Source organism: Vespa velutina, chromosome 19, assembly GCF_912470025.1.
Source record: "Vespa velutina chromosome 19, iVesVel2.1, whole genome shotgun sequence".
NCBI classification, from domain to species: domain Eukaryota; kingdom Metazoa; phylum Arthropoda; class Insecta; order Hymenoptera; family Vespidae; genus Vespa; species Vespa velutina.
Window position 1 is genome coordinate 3,378,842 of NC_062206.1, and position 17,500 is coordinate 3,396,341.

The 17,500-nt window shown below is 40.7% G+C and overlaps 1 protein-coding gene across 9 annotated transcripts in view; it reads left to right on the forward strand.

Moving 5' to 3' along the window:
* Positions 1–17,500, forward strand: part of LOC124955850 (mushroom body large-type Kenyon cell-specific protein 1) — a 76,691-nt gene that overhangs the window by 50,785 nt on the left and 8,406 nt on the right. For 6 of the 9 annotated variants that reach the window (XR_007103004.1, XM_047510873.1, XM_047510874.1 and 3 more), the window contains 9 exons: positions 8,753–9,843; positions 10,021–10,371; positions 10,651–10,890; positions 11,031–11,110; positions 12,629–13,031; positions 14,153–14,197; positions 15,206–15,446; positions 15,525–16,461; positions 16,561–17,500. The exon at positions 16,561–17,500 is cut by the window's right edge. Coding sequence is in view for 8 of the 9 variants with exons in the window: in XM_047510873.1 (XP_047366829.1) it covers positions 8,753–9,843; positions 10,021–10,371; positions 10,651–10,890; positions 11,031–11,110; positions 12,629–13,031; positions 14,153–14,197; positions 15,206–15,446; positions 15,525–16,461; positions 16,561–17,500 (4,328 nt within the window). In the remaining variant the exon portion in view is untranslated. Of the gene's footprint in view, positions 1–8,735; positions 9,844–10,020; positions 10,372–10,650; positions 10,891–11,030; positions 11,111–12,628; positions 13,032–14,152; positions 14,198–15,205; positions 15,447–15,524; positions 16,462–16,560 lie in introns of all 9 variants that reach the window. The other 3 variants (XM_047510878.1, XM_047510879.1, XM_047510877.1) reach the window with 3 other exon arrangements.

The window sequence follows — 17,500 nt, forward strand, 5'->3', positions numbered from 1 at the left end:
TCTCTCTCTCCCTCTCTCTCTCTCCCCTCCCCTCTCCTTCCCTTTTTCGATAGAAACGATAATCTGTTTGTTGAAATTGTTTCGAATTTGCTTTTCTTTCACATATAAGTATAGAAATCCTTTATCTTGGATCTAAAGGAAGATAGAGTTTATTCGTTTGGATTATTATTTCATTTCGTGACGTCGTTCCATTAGTTTCGAACCAAAGCGTGATCTTCGAGGTTGTTATACTGCTGCTACTACTACTATCATCGTTCGAGAATGAAGAGAAACAGAAAGAGAGAGAGAGAGAGAGAGAGAGAGAGAGAGAGATAAAGAGGGATATAGAAAGAAAAAGAGAGACAGAGAGAGAAAGAGAAAAGAATAGTTTGAAGAAGAGTAAAAGAACTTGGAAATGTTCGAAAGAGAGGGAAACAAGAGGAACAGAACAAGTTGCTTGCGTACTACGTGCGAGCTTGAAAAACGGACGATGTTAAGAGAAAGAGAGAAAGGGTGAAGGGGACAAGGAGAAGAGAAGAAAGAATGGAGTAGAATGGTTCGCGAGGTCAGCCCACGTTCGTACATATTCTCACGTAGATCTCTGTCTATACGAAGACCAACACAAACGACGAAATACACTTTGACGAACGTTGTTGAAGGAAAAGAAGGAGTTGCTCGATAATAGATCGGCTGGCTCATGGTCGTTACTACGAAAGGGGACACAAAGAGCATGGAACCAGAAAATTCGCCAGCTGGAACTCCGGTTAACCAGAATCCCGTGCACTTTGCGACGTTCTTTTTCAACCTTTATCTATATCTTCTCTCTCTCTCTCTTTCTCTCTCTCTCTCTCTCTTTTTCTCTTACTAACACAGGTTTTTTCATCTTCCCTTATCGTACTAAAAATATCTCTTCAAATGAATTTCTTTCTTAAGAATGATAATCCGTTCATTCTTTCAAACGTCGAATCATGATCAAGTTATTTGAAATTTTGTCAAGATCGATTTTCCCTTTCATCTAGATTTATCTTCGACAACAATTTTGCAGTACCTCGTTTGCGGTTAATTCGCGAAGCACGCAAAGTATCGCGTTTCTCAAACAAACCGCCCACTTGTCGTTTATGTTGCGCGCAAACGCGAATCCAGCTTTGTACTCGCGCGTAGTAATAGTTACAATGGATCGTGCAAACGTTAGGAAGTTTGCGTCGCGCGCCTCGATCCAATTTCGCTTCTTGTTGTATGAGCTTAGTCGTACACTGATTCGACTTTGACTTCGTAAAAATGAAAATGTCCTTACTATCGTACTAATTACTTTTATTAGTCTTCTATCTCGTTTTATTACGGTTACACTTAGTTTTATTTTTTTTTTTTTTCCTCTTTTTTTTTCTTTTTTTTCTTTTTTTTTTTTTCTTTGTTCCCTATGTTATTTTACGATAATAAACGTTCGATTCTTTCTTAAAAGTGACAGGTGGTATCGTTGAATACACCCACGTTTGTGTCCTTGATCCAAATACAGAAAACTTGCAAACGTAAATGTTATGGACTCTTCATATTACTTTATAGTACTTTCACATTTTTTTTTACCAATTAGATATAGCGATTTGATTCATAAGTAGGAACTGTTATGAATAACGAGTTAGTTCTTTTTCTTCTTTTTTTTTTTTTTTTGTTTTTTCTTTTCTTTTTTTTTTTTTTTTGTTTTTCAATAATAAGACAAGACCAATTTATGAATCAATAGTATTAATTCTATCGATGAGAAATAATTCTTCATTTTAAGAAATTTATTGAAATTTTTAATACAATCGAATCTTTCGAAATGGAACATAGTGCACAAAGATGCTGTTAAAACTTGATACTGGTTAAGATTTTAACGAGACGAGAGGTAATACTTGTACCTTCTCGAGTAAAAGAATGAGACAGAGAGAAAGAGTGAAAGAGAGAGAAAGAGAGAGAGAGACAGAGAGAGAGACTCGGTATTTCGACATCCATCGTGTTCTGTCCTTCGTTCGCCTCGGAAACCACTAAGTGGCCCTACTCGGTGAATGGAAGTCCCGCGATCGTGCAACAAAGCGGGGAAGATAACTTCAGACTAGCGGCACACATATATCTTTTTCTTCCCTCGCGTGCTCTTTCCCCTTCAACGACCATAAAGAAGGTAGAAGAAGAAGAAGTCGTCCCCTTTCATTCTATCGTTGAATTCGTCTTTTTATAATCTACGATTGTAATCTGTCGATAAAGTTTATAAAAAAATATATTGATATTTTTGGAATTTCAATAATAACGACCTTGAACAAAATTTCATATTAATCCAAATATTGAAATTTTTATTAATGAATTCTTTTTACTTAGAAAGATCTTCGAATGAAAATATTTCGATCGTTTATTTGTTATCTTCCCCCTTTTTTTTATTATAATTCCTTCTTTTTTATTCTTTCTAAGAAATTTTTTTAATTTTCTAAAAGGAACTTTAGATCGTCGAATTTCTTCTGCTTTACAAATAATTTATAGCCAAGTATTGCCAATCATTATATTTCTAATCGCGTATTGAAAAGTAGAAAAGAAATTTGTTTTTTTGAGAGAGAAAAAAAAAAAGAGAAAAAAAAAAAAAGAAAGAAAGAAAGAAATCGTGCAATTATTCGATAGAATTGGTTTAATGGTAGAAACGAAGGAGAGTTCTGCGCACGCGAATGAGCGAGCGAGTTTTGGACAAAGGATAGCCTTGTGCGCAGAAGCAGCGCATAAGCGAAGCCGCGCGTCGGGCCGACGGCCCCACCATATAGACGACCACCCATTTCCTAACCTTCTACTCTCGTCTAAACCGGATTGCCATTGGTCGAAACGGGCCGACCGATTAGAGGAGAACCGAGGGACCATGGGAATAGGAGTCTTTCTCTCTCTCTCTCTCTCTCCTCTCTCTCTCTCTCTCTCTCTCTCTTTCTCTCTTTTCAGAACGCGTAGCGTCTCGCACGCACGGACACGAACGAGTCAGAGAGAGAGAGAGAGAGAGAGAGAGAGAGAGAGAAAGAGAAAGAGAGAGAGAAAGAGAGAAAGAAAGAGAGAGAGAAAGAAAGATAGATATAGAGAGAAGTGGGGGTAAAGTTAGCTCACTCTCGCATCTAAAATTGCGCTACGGCCATTGGTCGATGGGGCCCCGAGGCCATTCGATTTAGAATTGAAGAATGGTGCCGCTGTATCCTCGAGGACGATGGTGGAAAGTTCGAGTTCCTCTATCCCTCTTTTTCACATGTTCTCTCTCTCTCTCTCTCGTTCTCTGTCTCTCGTTTTTCTTATATATGTCTATTCTTCTTCTTTTTCTTTTCCTTCTTATGTACGTCTATTCTTCTCTATCTCTCTCTCTCTCTCTCTCTCTCTCTCTCTTTCTCTTTTTCTCTTTCTCTCTTTTTCCATTCTTTTGTCCCTCGTCGAACAGCATTGAGAGCATCGCGCCTTTTCGTGTCTCTGTCTAATCGCTGCTACTAGTAAGTACAACCGCGTGCTACTTCTCTTTAAGGCGCTCCGAAAATTTGAAAGGTAACAAAAGAAGAATCTTTGTCTTGCTTTTTTTTTTTTTTTTTTTTTTTTTTTTTTTTTTTTTTTTTTTTTTTTATCATAGCTTGTATTCCTTTTTTCGTGTGAAAAAGGAAACTTTGCTTTTTTGAATGATTAGAAAAGAGAAAACAAATACTTGATAGTCGTCACGTATGTAATATCTCTATTTATTTATATTTAAATTTAAAACAATTATCAAAGTTCTTTTTTTTTTTAACATTATTCTAACGCGTTATTACGTGAGATATTTAATTAGAGAATAAATTTCATTATAATAGCTCTTCTCTCATTGCATTCGTGTTCCCTTTTTTACGTTTCGTTGCTGTTGTTAATCTTTTTTTCTTCACCTTTCCTCTCCTTTCCTCTCTTTTCTTCTCTCCTAACGCGAAAAACCGTGTTGGAAAAAAAAAAAAGAACGTACAAGAGAATGACGAGGCACGCGTACGATAATTTAGCGGTTCGTTTTGCAAAGCGCGGAGGAGAAACCGAGCTAGGATGCGTTAATTATCGACGTAAAACATGTCGTTGAAAATTCGTCGGGCTTTGTTCTCAAGTAGAAAATGAAATCGTCATCGATCGCGAACTAGTCGGAGTTTTTCAAGAGTTTTACGTACTTATTGATTTTACGAACATATTGATTTTATTTTGTTATGAAAAGAAAAAGAAATTGCATATATATATATATATATATATATATATATATATATATATATAGGTGACGTTTCATCTAATTCGAGATAAAAATTAATTGTAGAAAATATCTTTAATCCCGGGCGTGGCTATTCGTTCTATTTCTATTTCTTCCATGCTTCCTTCCTTCCTTCCTTCCTTCTCTGTTAAATGGTACGCGAGATAAGATTGCCGCCATTCGACAGCCCCTGCTTGGAATTTCATCGGAAGGCGCGCCTGCAGTCTAATTACTTCTAGAATCGATCAAGGACTCGGACTTTGCGCGCCTTGTGAATATCTAACGCCTCTTACGAGCCTGTTCTTTTTACTCTGCATTGAAATTCCCAACGATCGGATAATTGTTTCTTTTATTTTTTCCTTTTCGATAATCGAAGGAAATTTTTAAAATATAAGTTTTGAAAAATTTCTATAATAGATAAAATAAAAGTTTACACTTCCTTTCATACATGAAAAAAAAAAAAACTCAATGTTTTTTTTTTTTTTTTTTTCATATATGAAAAAGAAAGAATTATATAATATAATACTATAGCATACAATATTATATAATTGATCATGAACAAAACCTATTTACATATTGGCTACCGCTAAGATAAAACTGCGGTTTAGAGGGGCAAGAGAATTGTTTGTTTGTAGATAAAGTTAATGCTGTATAATTAATGTTTTTTTTCGTGTCTAAAAAAAAAAATTATATAATGTGAAGCTTATATTATAACTTATAGACAGTAAACATTATCCTTCGGTTATCAACTAATCATTTTGTGGCAAACAATTTTTACCAACATTTCACTAAACATCACATTTTTCACAGTAGAATTCTATTTAATGTTCATTCAATTCCAAAATCCACATTTACTTTAGTCTAATAATAATGAATTCGATGTAAATCTTTCTCTCAAAAATATAATAATGACATAACCATCATTGCTATTTGTTGTTGGTCTCATCGTTTCATCCGTTTCGCATAACTTCGACGAATTTTTTTTTTTTAACAGAAAACTTCGCTGAATCATGATCATCATAGAAACTTGAACGTCATTACGACCGAAGAATGGATAAATTTGATGTGAAACGTGATTTCGTCGAACCTCGAGTTCTCCCGGTTTGAGATTTTTCGTGATTCATCGCAAAAACCTTGAAGTTTGTACGGTTTTGCACGACTACGGCTAGAAAAGATTCTTGTCGCGCTGCGGTTCGGCTAATTGCAAGCGAATCGCACGCGTCCTCGTTTTCAAAGAAGACCGCTACGTTTTTTTTTCTCACCAATTTGCAATAACTATAGACCTTGTTGAATCTCACGAAGATCATCGATTATATTTCGATAAATAAACGATCTTAGGATAAAAGGAATTTTTTAAAGACAATAAAATAAATAATAAATACAAATAAAATTTGAAAATAAGGAATATAAAAAGGAGGGATAAAATTAAAAAAAAAAAGTAGCTAATTAAAATAAAATGATACAATCGTTGTATAATCTAATGAACATTTTAAAAAAGTTACAATCATCAGCCATTTTATTTCTTTCATTCTCATAAGAGCTTCTCTCTTCGAGTATGCGAATACCTAATTCTTTAGAAATCGATCGATGAAACTCGACTCGGCCAAGAAACGACGTTCGACGTTCGTCGTTGGATCCAGTTCGCGTTTCCGTAAAGTGCTATTATACCTGTATTTGATAAGCTGCGTGGAAGTAGAGCGTTTAAATAATGTCCTGCATGTCGGCGATGGGTCAGAGCGATGGGCGTCGCCATTCGTTCGAAACGTTCGACAAACAATAATAATTTATTCAGATGTTTTCCATGCGCGTTCGAACTCGAACACGTTAATTCGTCGTCGTCTTCGTCGTCTTCGTCTTCATCGTCTTGATCGTCGTCGTCGTCGTCGTCGTCGTCGTCGTCGTCGTCGTCGTCATCATAGTCGTTGACGTTGACATTAAGAGAAGATATCGTTGACAATAAGAAATTATGAACTTTTTCTTCATTCACTTTTGAGTACTTTATTGAAATACTTTCTTTTATTGTTATATATTGTATAAAATACTTAATTTTTGCAAAGCAAAAAATCATGCATTATATTTTTATTTATTTATATAAATTATATAAAATATTTTATTGATACAAAAGATGTAAAACAAATACAGATTAGATGATGCTAATCGTTTCGTATTATATCATTGATAATTTTTTCATAGATCATTGAAAATGATCGATCAATGACAATAATCAAATTTAAAAAACAACCATAATGACAACTATGTTTACAATATAGTATATAAATAAACTCATTATGCTTGGTTTGTGTCTTACATTTCTTCTTTAATTAGAGCTCGACGATTCCTCGATGTAGCTCGTTTAACCGCGATAAAAATTACATTCCGCGTATGTTTATTGCATTTTGAAAAGCGAACGATTTTCACAAGAAGTGCCGCTTGTAAACGTTATCGCTCAATTACGATAAACTAAACAGTCGGTGGACGCTAAATTATCTGTTGAGTATGCTCGTTCTAGTATTCGTAAATACTATTTTTACAATACATATACTCTTGTTTTTCCTACAATAAAACAAGTATATAACTAAACACACTCGTCGACACGATCCAAGTACGACATCAAATTTCGTTGTCTCGAATATCGTAACGATCAAACTTATTCGATTGAACTCGACGGAATATAAATCCATTTGATTTTAATCGAATTAATAATTGAAAGATGAATATTAAATGAAAGAAATCACTTTGGGATCTATAAAAGAAAAAAAAAAAGAAAAAAAAAAGAAAAAAAAAAAAGAAAAAATTTATACAGATGGCAGCAATGTTTTTAAACGTAAGATCGATCGAGAGATCGACGGGAGATTTCCACGGTTGTTTCCGTACGTTTATCCTTTCGTCGGGGAGGCGTCAGTAATGTTTTACGTTGTATTGAGAAGAGAACGAGAGTTAAAGTGTGAGATAGAACGAGATGGAGAGAAGCGAGAGAGGCAGAGGAAGCACAGGCTCGTCATCGAATAGGTCGAGGTCGCATTAAAGCTAGCGCGAAATAGAAAGCACGCTCGATTCGCAAGAAATTTACTAATGAAAGGCTCCTTGTTAGTCGGACTTTATTTTATACTTTTTTCTTCCTTTTTATTTGCCGTCATCGACCCTTTTATTCGCGTTGTCTCAAATTTAAGAATTAAATTTGATTGAATATTTTTATTTTTAATTGCTTTTCCGCCTTTTTTTTTTTTTTTTTTTTTTTTTTTTTTTTTTCTTTTAAACCTCTTACAATTAAAAATCATATATAGTATTTCATTGACATTTCTTACTGGCTATTTGATTACATCATTTAAGCTGATCGCGCGAATCATTCCTTTTTTTTTTTTTTTTTTTTATTTACACGCATTTCAGAGGTTTTAGGGTTGGTAATAAAATCGAAGCTTACTACATTTGGAATGACTGCAACGAAGGGGTACACCGCCCTTAATGACTGCGAATGTTTCGTAGAGAGGGAATGAAAGCGTACGCACATGTGAGAGAGAGAGAGAGAGAGAGAGAGAGAGAAAGGGAGGGAAAGAGAGAGAGAGAGAGAAAGAGAGAGAGAGAGAGAGAGAGAGAAAGAGAGAGAGAGAGAGAGAAGGACAAAATCAATTTAGCGAGAAATAAAGGCGGCAGCCATGAAAAATCGCTTCGATCTGCACGTGCACGCGAGGAAGTTTTGTATGTGCGTAGATATGCGTGTGCACAGAGTCGCGTCACGAGGAAACGATGCGCACGCGCGTTTACGTATGCACGCGTCTCTCTTTCGATGCATATGGAGTGATGCGGATTTGTACTTGAGTATTCGGAATCAAACGAACTAGCGAGTAATACATGTAAGACGATACGTTGTCGCATTAGTGGTAAACGTTTTACCAAGGAAACATCGATTAGATATTATTCGAGGACGAAAAGAAAGTGTTATTTAAAACTTCATCTACATTGATCTTAGAAAATGTAAAGTACGATTAAAGGATTGTATGTAAAATTCATTGGGGGCTCAGATTCGAATTTCAATAAAACCATTACCCGTATTTTCGTATTGTAAATACGATAATAATATAATATAAATTAATTGTCAGGTATTATATCTTGGAAGCTCTATGCCGCATTGATAAAGAGACCGAAGGCAAGAGGAAGTAACAAATATCGCGTCCTATTAAGGTCTCATAATGACAATTAAATAACCGTTATCATGGAGGCGAAAGCAACGCTGCAGTTTGTTGCTTTTCGACGTTTCAATCCTGGCAGCAGCATGACACGTCACGTCGCCGCGATAACGTCGCCGACTATTCGGTTTTTCGATAAGAGAGTCACTAAAAGAAAATATCCGCTATCGGTCTCTTGGCTCTTTCTCTATCGGTATTTGTGGTGAACCATCAAAAGTGGTGTACGAGTTTCTCCATACCTAATATTTTGGAATCTATTTTCTCGGTATCTTTGGGTGTCATTGATTTATTATAAGCAGGGCTAGAAATTAAGCAGCGCTCATCATTGTTTGATGTAGTTGCGGTGGTGTCGCAGGTCTGGAACGAGTAGCGGAGGAGTTGATGGGCCGTAGGAGATGGAAGCAATATCAGGACACCCTGTACAGCGGCACGCGCATCAGCGAATCAACGACGACGACGACGACAGCGGCACAGCCCCTCCATCGGCTTTACCCGGCGTTGTCACCGTCTTGCAATCCGGTGCTCGGGAATCTGGGCCAGATTGGGCCAGCTCACCTGCTTCATCCAACTCCGTCGCCAACCGTTACGCCGGCAGGAGCTACGACGGTTCTTGCGACGGGTTTAGCGACGGGTCTGGCAACGGGGGTGACGACGGGGGTAGCGACGGGGGTCGCTACGGGGGTGGCAGGAGTGCCTGGGAGCTTGGTTGCTGCCACGGCTACGACGGCCACCGTCGTACCCACGGTCGGTCACCTCAAACAGGACGTCTCTTCTCTTCAGAGGCATCACCCTCAAAATCATCATCATCATCGACATCCTCACTCTCATCTCCATACGCCGTCCTTGCTGGCCCAGGATCAGCTTTATCAGCAAAAGCAACAGCAGCAGCAGCAGCAAGAGGAATCCAGACGTTTGAGACCGGAGGAAATAAAGATCGAAGCGGACGAAGAAGAGTCCGTAGAAGTCAGTGGTGGTGGTGGTGGTGGTGGTATCGTCGTACGAGAGAACGCGAGGACAGCGGATTTGGCGACGAGTACGACCTCGACGCAAACGACGAATACGGGTACTGTGACGACGACGTCGACGACGACGACAACGACGGCAACGACGACCACAACCACAACCACGACGAGTACGTCGACGACAACGTGCGTCGCGACGTCAACTACATCGGTTACATCGACGAATCTGCTCTCGTCGAGAAGACGGCGTCGAACGAAAAGACAAAACGACGGAGAGGAAGCCGACGCCGAGGAAGAGGAGGAAGGAGAGGAGGAGGAAGGAAACGAGGAGGAGGATTCGAGGACGCGAGAGGAACCGGAAAAACGGTTGAAACTCGACGAGGACGTCGATAGGTCCGTCAGTCCTCATAGAACGGATATAGAAAGAACGTCTCGCAATCTTTCGGCTACCAACGGCACGGACGACAACGCGGAAGGGACCAAGGTACTGTATCAAATATATATTTAATCTACCTATAATCGTTCATTCATTTATGAGCTAATCGTCCGATTTAAAAACTGGATCAATATTATTGAAATATTTGATATAGACGCGAAGTAAATTTGTCTTTTGATGATTCGTTTTTTTTTTTTTTTTTTTTTTTTTTTTGATGAAATGCAGGAACGGACAGGAGAGCTCGCGTTGGAACGGATACCAGTGACGCAAGCTTTACTGAGAGTAAAAAAAGAAGAGGAGTTACAGGAGGTGCCAGGTTTAGGAATCGAAAGGACGACGACACCGGCATCCGATTCGGAAGGGACCAGAAGAGTCGGAGGAGGTGCCGGAGGTGGTGGTAGTGGTGGTGGTTGTGGTGTTATCTCAAACGAGGCTGAAATCACGACGAAAACTATCGTTCCGCCGTTTCTTCTAGCGAGTCGACGTACAAGTCCACCGCCGGAAGATTGGAAGCCTCTCGACAAGTGTTACTTCTGCCTAGATGGCAAGCTGCCCCACGACGATCAAGCGCCGCTCGTAAGTAACCACTTTGATATCATACCTTTCTTAGATATCTCGTTCGTCGAATCGAAAGTCCTTCTCCTCGCGAAGATTTACTTTCATATCGCGATACGAAAAAGCGATGGACGTCTTTGCCAATAACTTTCTCAGCTAGCCAGCTAGGCTATCTTCTCTCAATCCACTTTGATCGCTTTGACGTTACTACTCGGGCTTTATAAAAGATTCAGAAAGACGACTTCTTAGAAATTCATCGAGAAATACAATACATATAAATGATCCGTTCGATGTCCTCAGAGTCCACAGAGCGACAGCAGCAGTAGTTCGCGATCGGTGGAGTCACCGATGTCGGTCCAAGTCGACCCAATGGCGGCGTCCGTCGTCGCGGCCGCTCTCAGCGGTACTTACCCGACTTTATTGCCTCAGTGGTGCTTACCACCAAGAGAGGCACCTCTCGTCGGGGTACAGGCTCATCAGGACAGTGCCACGTCGGTCGATCAACCACTCGATCTCTCGGCGAAACCGAAAAATTCTCAGGTGAGAGCCGTACCCCGCTCGAGTTTTCTTTCATCTTCCTTTTTTCTTCTTTTTTTTTTTTTTTTTTCTTTCTTTCTTTCTTTCTTCTTTTTTGTCCGATCCATCATCTGGATTATTGATTCTTGTTTCTTTCGTTACAGGATAACAACATATCTCCCCTGGAACAACAGAAAATACCTCTGAGGATGCCCACGGGTATCGACTCCAAGAGCATCTTCAAGTAAGTCACTTTAAAGGAATTCACTCTGAGAGCGTTCGTTCACCGATATCCGTTGAGATTCTCGTGAAAGAAAAGGAGAAGTGGAGAGAGGAGGGTCGGTAAAAGAATAGTAACATGAGAGAATAAGAGAGAAAAGGAGGGAAAGCGACTCGACTCAAAGCCGTACGTTGCCCTCGTGTTTTCGCTCTTTTCCCCCGCGGAACATTTTGCGCGTCAAATTTTTATCGTCTTCTATTATTAGTTCAGTCGCAATCTGCACCTCACCCGACACATCGAGAAAGCGTAAAGTACTACCTCGTTTATGTCGCGTATGCCACATAGAAAGAGAGAGAGAGAGAGAGAGAGAGAGAGAGAGGGGGGAGAGAGAGGGAGGAGAGAGGGAGCGAGAGAAAGAGCGAAAGAGGCACCCGGTCGCTTGACGACGCAATTAATGATAAGATAGCCCGTCGACGAAACTGTGACACGTCAAAATTAGACTTTACAGAGAGTTGTCTGAAAATACTTCTTTTTCGGTCAAACGTACAATATTTTTTGAGCCTAAAGAAAATATTAGGAAAACGCGAATATGTTTTACTAGATGCATGTTAACATTAGATCCATGTAACATGTCAATTTGACAGAATTCCGATTTCGTACTCAACAATTTGAAACTTTACTAAACCCGTAATATCTCATAGTCTTGATATTTTTCTCGTCGGTTATTCGAAGGCAATACTACGGTCTAAGAATACATACAAGTATCATCAGAAATTCATATTTTGCCAATCAAAGTCATCTTTCGTTGCGAATCGGCAGAAAAGCTGTATCGAGTCACATTGCTTTCCAAGCCGGACGAAATACACTTTTATCTGTTTGCCCCGCTGTGCGACAACGAAGCAGCAGGTCGACGAACTCAGTACTACTGTTAAAGGGGCTCGAATCGTAGCGTCTCGTCATCTGCTTGTTGTTCCTCGCAGTTAATCTTATCTTATTGTTTCACGAGACATTCGATATTTGACGGGTGCCTCGGTCAAAATTGTCAAAATTTTTGCGAGTAAGGAAAAAAGACGTATGTACGAAGTTAATCGGCGTCGAGATAAATTAATTCGATTATAAGGAGAATTTACATTTTGCAAATAAACACGTGTACGGGAATAAAGTATCACATGGTCGTTTAATACAAGTTAGGTATCTCAAGTTAAGTTACGAGATATCTAAGCACGTGGGAGAAGAAAGGATGGATAACTTAACGATTAATCTGATTACGAAAGCCAGCCGAACGGTTAGGTCACCCCGTAGTCTTGGCCCTGTTGCCGTAGGCAGATTGCAAACTTGTTTGATCCGATTCCCCTTCGCTCTCTCTCTCTCTCTCTCTCCCTCTCTCCCTCTTTAAATCCTAGTTACATAATCGTCGGAAATGAACCGTCACTGAGTAGAATTCACGTTGAAAGGATGATAGAAACTCGAATGTTAGAGAGATCGATAGGTTCTTATCCTCGAAAGAGCAAGGTCTATAGACGACGTGGTGTTCCGTTTCAGCTCGTGTTACCGCGCGAAACCGCGTATTGCCGTGCCGGTGACGGCAGCAGCGGCGGCTGTAGCGGCGGCAGCAGTGGTGGGTGCAGGGGGTAGCGTCAGCCGGAAGACTTACACCGAGGAGGAACTACAGGCCGCCCTAAGGGACATACAGAGTGGAAAACTCGGCACGCGAAGGGCAGCCGTGATTTATGGGATACCACGAAGTACCCTACGCAACAAGGTCTACAAGCTTGCGATGGAGCGCGAAAGGGATGCGTCCCTCTCTAGCACCCATTCACACCCTCACGAGTCCGGCGCCCCAGCCACCACTACCACCACCATCACCACCACCACCACCATCACCACTACAACACCACCAAATACGACCCAAAACGCGACCACTCCGCCCCCGCAAGTGGATGAGGTAGGTTTTGGGGACAGAAATCGAGTAAGAAGCATTATTCGGATTGATGGATGTTTGTGAGAGAATGATTGAAATGGAAAGAGAGGTCGAGACAATCTTCAATATATCAAACGAATGTCTGGGAATTTGCATATTTTTCTTTTTTTTTATCATACTCATGAAATGCTTAATTAATTATTCATCGAAGAACGATGAGATGATTTAACTAGAATTTCTTTATAATTCTAGTTTCTTTCTTAGAATTTTTACTTTTAAGTAAGTTTACCTTTGCGAATACCTTTGGTTTATCATCCTCGTTTAAAAGCTCTCCACTGAGAGAATACGACGTCTTGTAGAACGCAAATTGACACATTGACTTGACTTAGGTTCTCACGGATATTGCTAGGAAATCGGCTGAAAGAAAATTCGGTTCATGACCTCGTCGAATCCCTTTGATCTCGAATAGAATTTATTGTACGATGACTAATTATTTCCGTTTTGTTTTTAGGAACGTACATAAGAAATTTATTTTCGATGTTTGTGCATGACGGGACTTTTTAATACTTTTCATCGTAATCTATCTCTATCCTTATCGATCCAAACATTTTTGTAAATATGATCAAAGTTCAGGGATCAAAAGGATCAGCACAGATTGCACGATATAGCACCATTAAATACACCCAATCAATATCGTTATATTTCTTTTTCCCTGAAAGTCATTTTTTGTTGATTCGAAAAATTTGACTCGGCTTAACGAAAGACTGGAAATAAAGAAATACGTGAGAGTATGAAAGAGCTTTTGTTAAGTTTTGCGTACGGTTTATTAGTATTTAATAGTAAGCGTGGTTTTGGTTAGGAAGAACGAACGAGCTTCCCCAAAACATACCTCTTGCACGGCGATCGTAAAAATCGCTCGTTTCTTACAAATGAAAAAAACAAATTTTTTTTTTCCATTTGCATTCGTTTATCGATTATTCGCATAGCTTGTTAATACGATTAACGATTTGGTCTTCGACGCATATGAATTTTTGAGAAAAAAATACAATAGATCTGTGCGATTCTTCACCGGTCGCCGTGACGCTCGGTAGTGTCCAATGTTTTCTGCATGGGCTGTTTAACTTTGTTTATCTCACTATTTGTAGTTTAACACGCGGCCACTCGGCGTTCGCGAGGTTGCAAGGCTCGAGGTAAGTTTTTGGGAAGATCTTTTTGTCTACGAGAAGGGAACTGGCTAAATGGAACAAATTACGAAGCTTTCTGCTCTGTGATCGTTCTTGTTTTTTTCCTTCTTTTCTTTATTTTTTTTTTTTTTTTTTTTTTGACGTATCAGATAGCAAAATAAAAATGCATGTTAAAAGGGAACATTTTAATCTCTATGACCACATCCTTCTATTTCAAATCAGTCATATTTAGAACGATCTATTATTTTCCAGCCATATCCAGCTAATTTCATAATTACTGAATCATTCTGATATCATATAAATTCAATTCTATTCAATTATTCCCGATTATGTTTAACTGCATGTGATAGACAATAATTTTGAGAAGGTAAGTCTCGATCCTTCTCATTATTTGATCCTTTTAATAAATTTTCATCGATGCATGGTTGTTTGCAATAGAGGTTCGTTCATTTTCTTAAAAAAAAAAAAAAAAAAAAAAAAAAAATTGATCTTTCGTAGAATCGAAAAATGATTATCTTTAAATATGCTTTGTTATTGCATTGAAACGAACGTTTACTCATTGATAGTTCCTGCATGACGCTTAGCTACTTTGCATTTAATAAAACAATAATAGTATCCTTACATAGACATTCAGATACTGATACAAAATACAAAAACAAAACATGTACACGAAACACGTAAGCATACCTCTCGACGAAGTACGTTCGAATCTTTAAAAGAAAACTCTATGAGATGTAAAACGTAAATTATTCCAATACGATTTCTAAGATAGAGAGAGAAAGAAAAGAGAAAGAAAATAGGGTTGGGGATGGGAATGGGGTGAGAGAAAGAAAAAAGGAGAGAGTGAGAGAGAGAGAGAGAGAGAGAAAGAAAGAGAGAGAGACTGTGAGACTGAGAGACTGAGAGAGCAAGCATACTACTTTCCTCGAGAGGGGATTTTACTCCAGGCACAAATTTCTTTTCTCCATTGACAAGAAAGATCCAGGAAAAATATTAAAGCGAACGTTTCAACAGGTGGACGAGAAGGAACTATCGGGAGCAGAAGAGGAAAAAGAGGTCGAGAAGGCACTCCTGAAACCTTTGTTGTCGTTGGAAGACCTAGTAAGGTTTTCCGCACTCGAAGGTAGCGGTGGAGATTCCCTGAGGACTCTGCTTCAGCGAGGACAGGATGCGGGTCAGGAATGGCCAGGTTTGGAGCATGCAAACATCGGTCCGTACATTCAAAAAATGTTGGCTGCGGCAGCACCGTTCAAAGGTAAAACAAATGTTGGCCTAAGTCTACCAAAGAGTTTAGATACGATTTCGGGTAATTTCGTTGGTAATTCGTTATTAGGAATAGAAACACAAGACTACCGCATTCCGGAGGTGATGAGGAGGTTAATGAGCGAGGATAAGAGATTAAGTAAGAGCGTGAACGGAGATCAAGGACAGGCACAGCATCAGCAACAACAACTTCAACATCATCAGCATCATCATCATTCGGTATCGGCGGTAGGACATCAACAAAGTGGCCCACAAACGAGTGTGCAATCGGTGACGCAACAGCAAACGCATCAACATCTCCGGGCACCGATGACCAACGATGATTTTAATCCGAGCATCGAGGAAGAGGCGAGCGATAGTGCTCAAGGCAGAGCAATATTGAAGATTCCGTCCTACAAGCCAGCGAGTACGCCAAGTTGTTCGAGTAACAAGAACGGCGAACCGACGTCGGCTGCTTTCGCTCAGGGATTCGCGGCAACGGCTTCGAGTCCGAATCTTCTGGAACGTGCTAGCCCAGCGTTCTCGGGGACGAGCAGCCCGACGAACTCCCTGGTCGGCAAGGCGGTGCCTGTTAATTTTCGTGACGTCATCGCGAAGAGTATCAGCGTCAAGTTCCAAGAAGGTCAACAGGCAGGTGTTACAGGTGGATTAGCGGCTTGTCAAGCAAGTACAGTGGTACAACCGCAGCAACCGATGATGCCCGAGCCGAGTCCATTCAAAAGGGGCCGTTATACGCCACCTCAACCAGCGCCACCTGTTCAGCAAGCTCAACAGAATAAGCCGCAAAGTCAGGAGGCCAACAAGCCGAAACCCGGTACTGGTGGTAAAGGAACTAGACCAAAACGCGGAAAGTATAGAAATTACGATAGAGATAGTCTCGTCGAAGCCGTGCGTGCGGTTCAACGAGGCGAGATGAGCGTTCATCGAGCTGGTAGCTACTATGGCGTGCCGCATTCCACCCTCGAGTACAAAGTTAAAGAACGCCACCTCATGAGGCCACGCAAGAGGTAATCTTACAGATAAATTTATATGCGCTTGCATACGAGTCTTGCTTGCGTTCCTCTAGCCGAAATTCCTTCCTCTCCCTCTCTATCTATCACTTGTAGGGACCAGAAGCAACCGGACGACAAGACGAAAGATGGAACGAGTACGACGACGGCGGCAGCGGCAGCTGCGGCCGCGGCGGCGGCTGCTGCGGCAATGAGACCCGGTACAGCTGACAAAAAGGCACCGCTGAAGACTCAAAAACCGTTCACCCCGGCCAGTGGTATTCCTGGTCCTAATGGACTGAAGATGCCACCTTTCATCGAAGGCATGCCGCACTTACCTTTTCCACCTTTTAACTTTTGGAGTCCTGCCCCGTTCTTACCCTCACCGTTCATGCCGGGTGCCGCCAATGTACCGACCATCCTTCCGGAGCAATACTTTGCGTCACAAAGGATGCGTGGCTTGCAAGAACAGCAAAGAAGCGCAGCGATTGTTCAACAACAGCCGCATCAACAGCATTCGCAGCGAGAAAGAGAGGCCGGGGCGACCGTCTCGAGCACGGAAACGCCTGGTACGTCGACCGCAAGAAACGCGACGATCGCTAAGGCACCACGGGAAATAACGGAGAGTCTTTACGATGGTAGCGGAGCGAATGGAAGTTTTTTGGACAATCTGATAAGGTCGAGTCTTGAGACCGGTATACCTAGGGATCAACGAGTCTTGACGGAAACGAGAAGTCAACAGCAACAAACGTCGTCGTCGTCGTCTACGTCGTCGACTTCGTCTCAGCAACAACAACAGCAGCAGCAGCAGCAACAACAGCAACACCCAGAAACGATGAGCGGCAAGGCCTTGATCGATCAACTATGTAGGAATTCGAGGAGGACACCGTTGCCGCGTATAACGCAAGATAGTAGCGAGGATGAGAGTTATAGGGGACCATCGGGAACTTCCGGTAGACTCGATAGAGTACCAGAGAGACCGGAGAGGGTACCTACCGTTGATCTCAGCCCATCGCCCTCCGAGAGGGCTCGTACCGACGATGGCAGCGATCGTTTG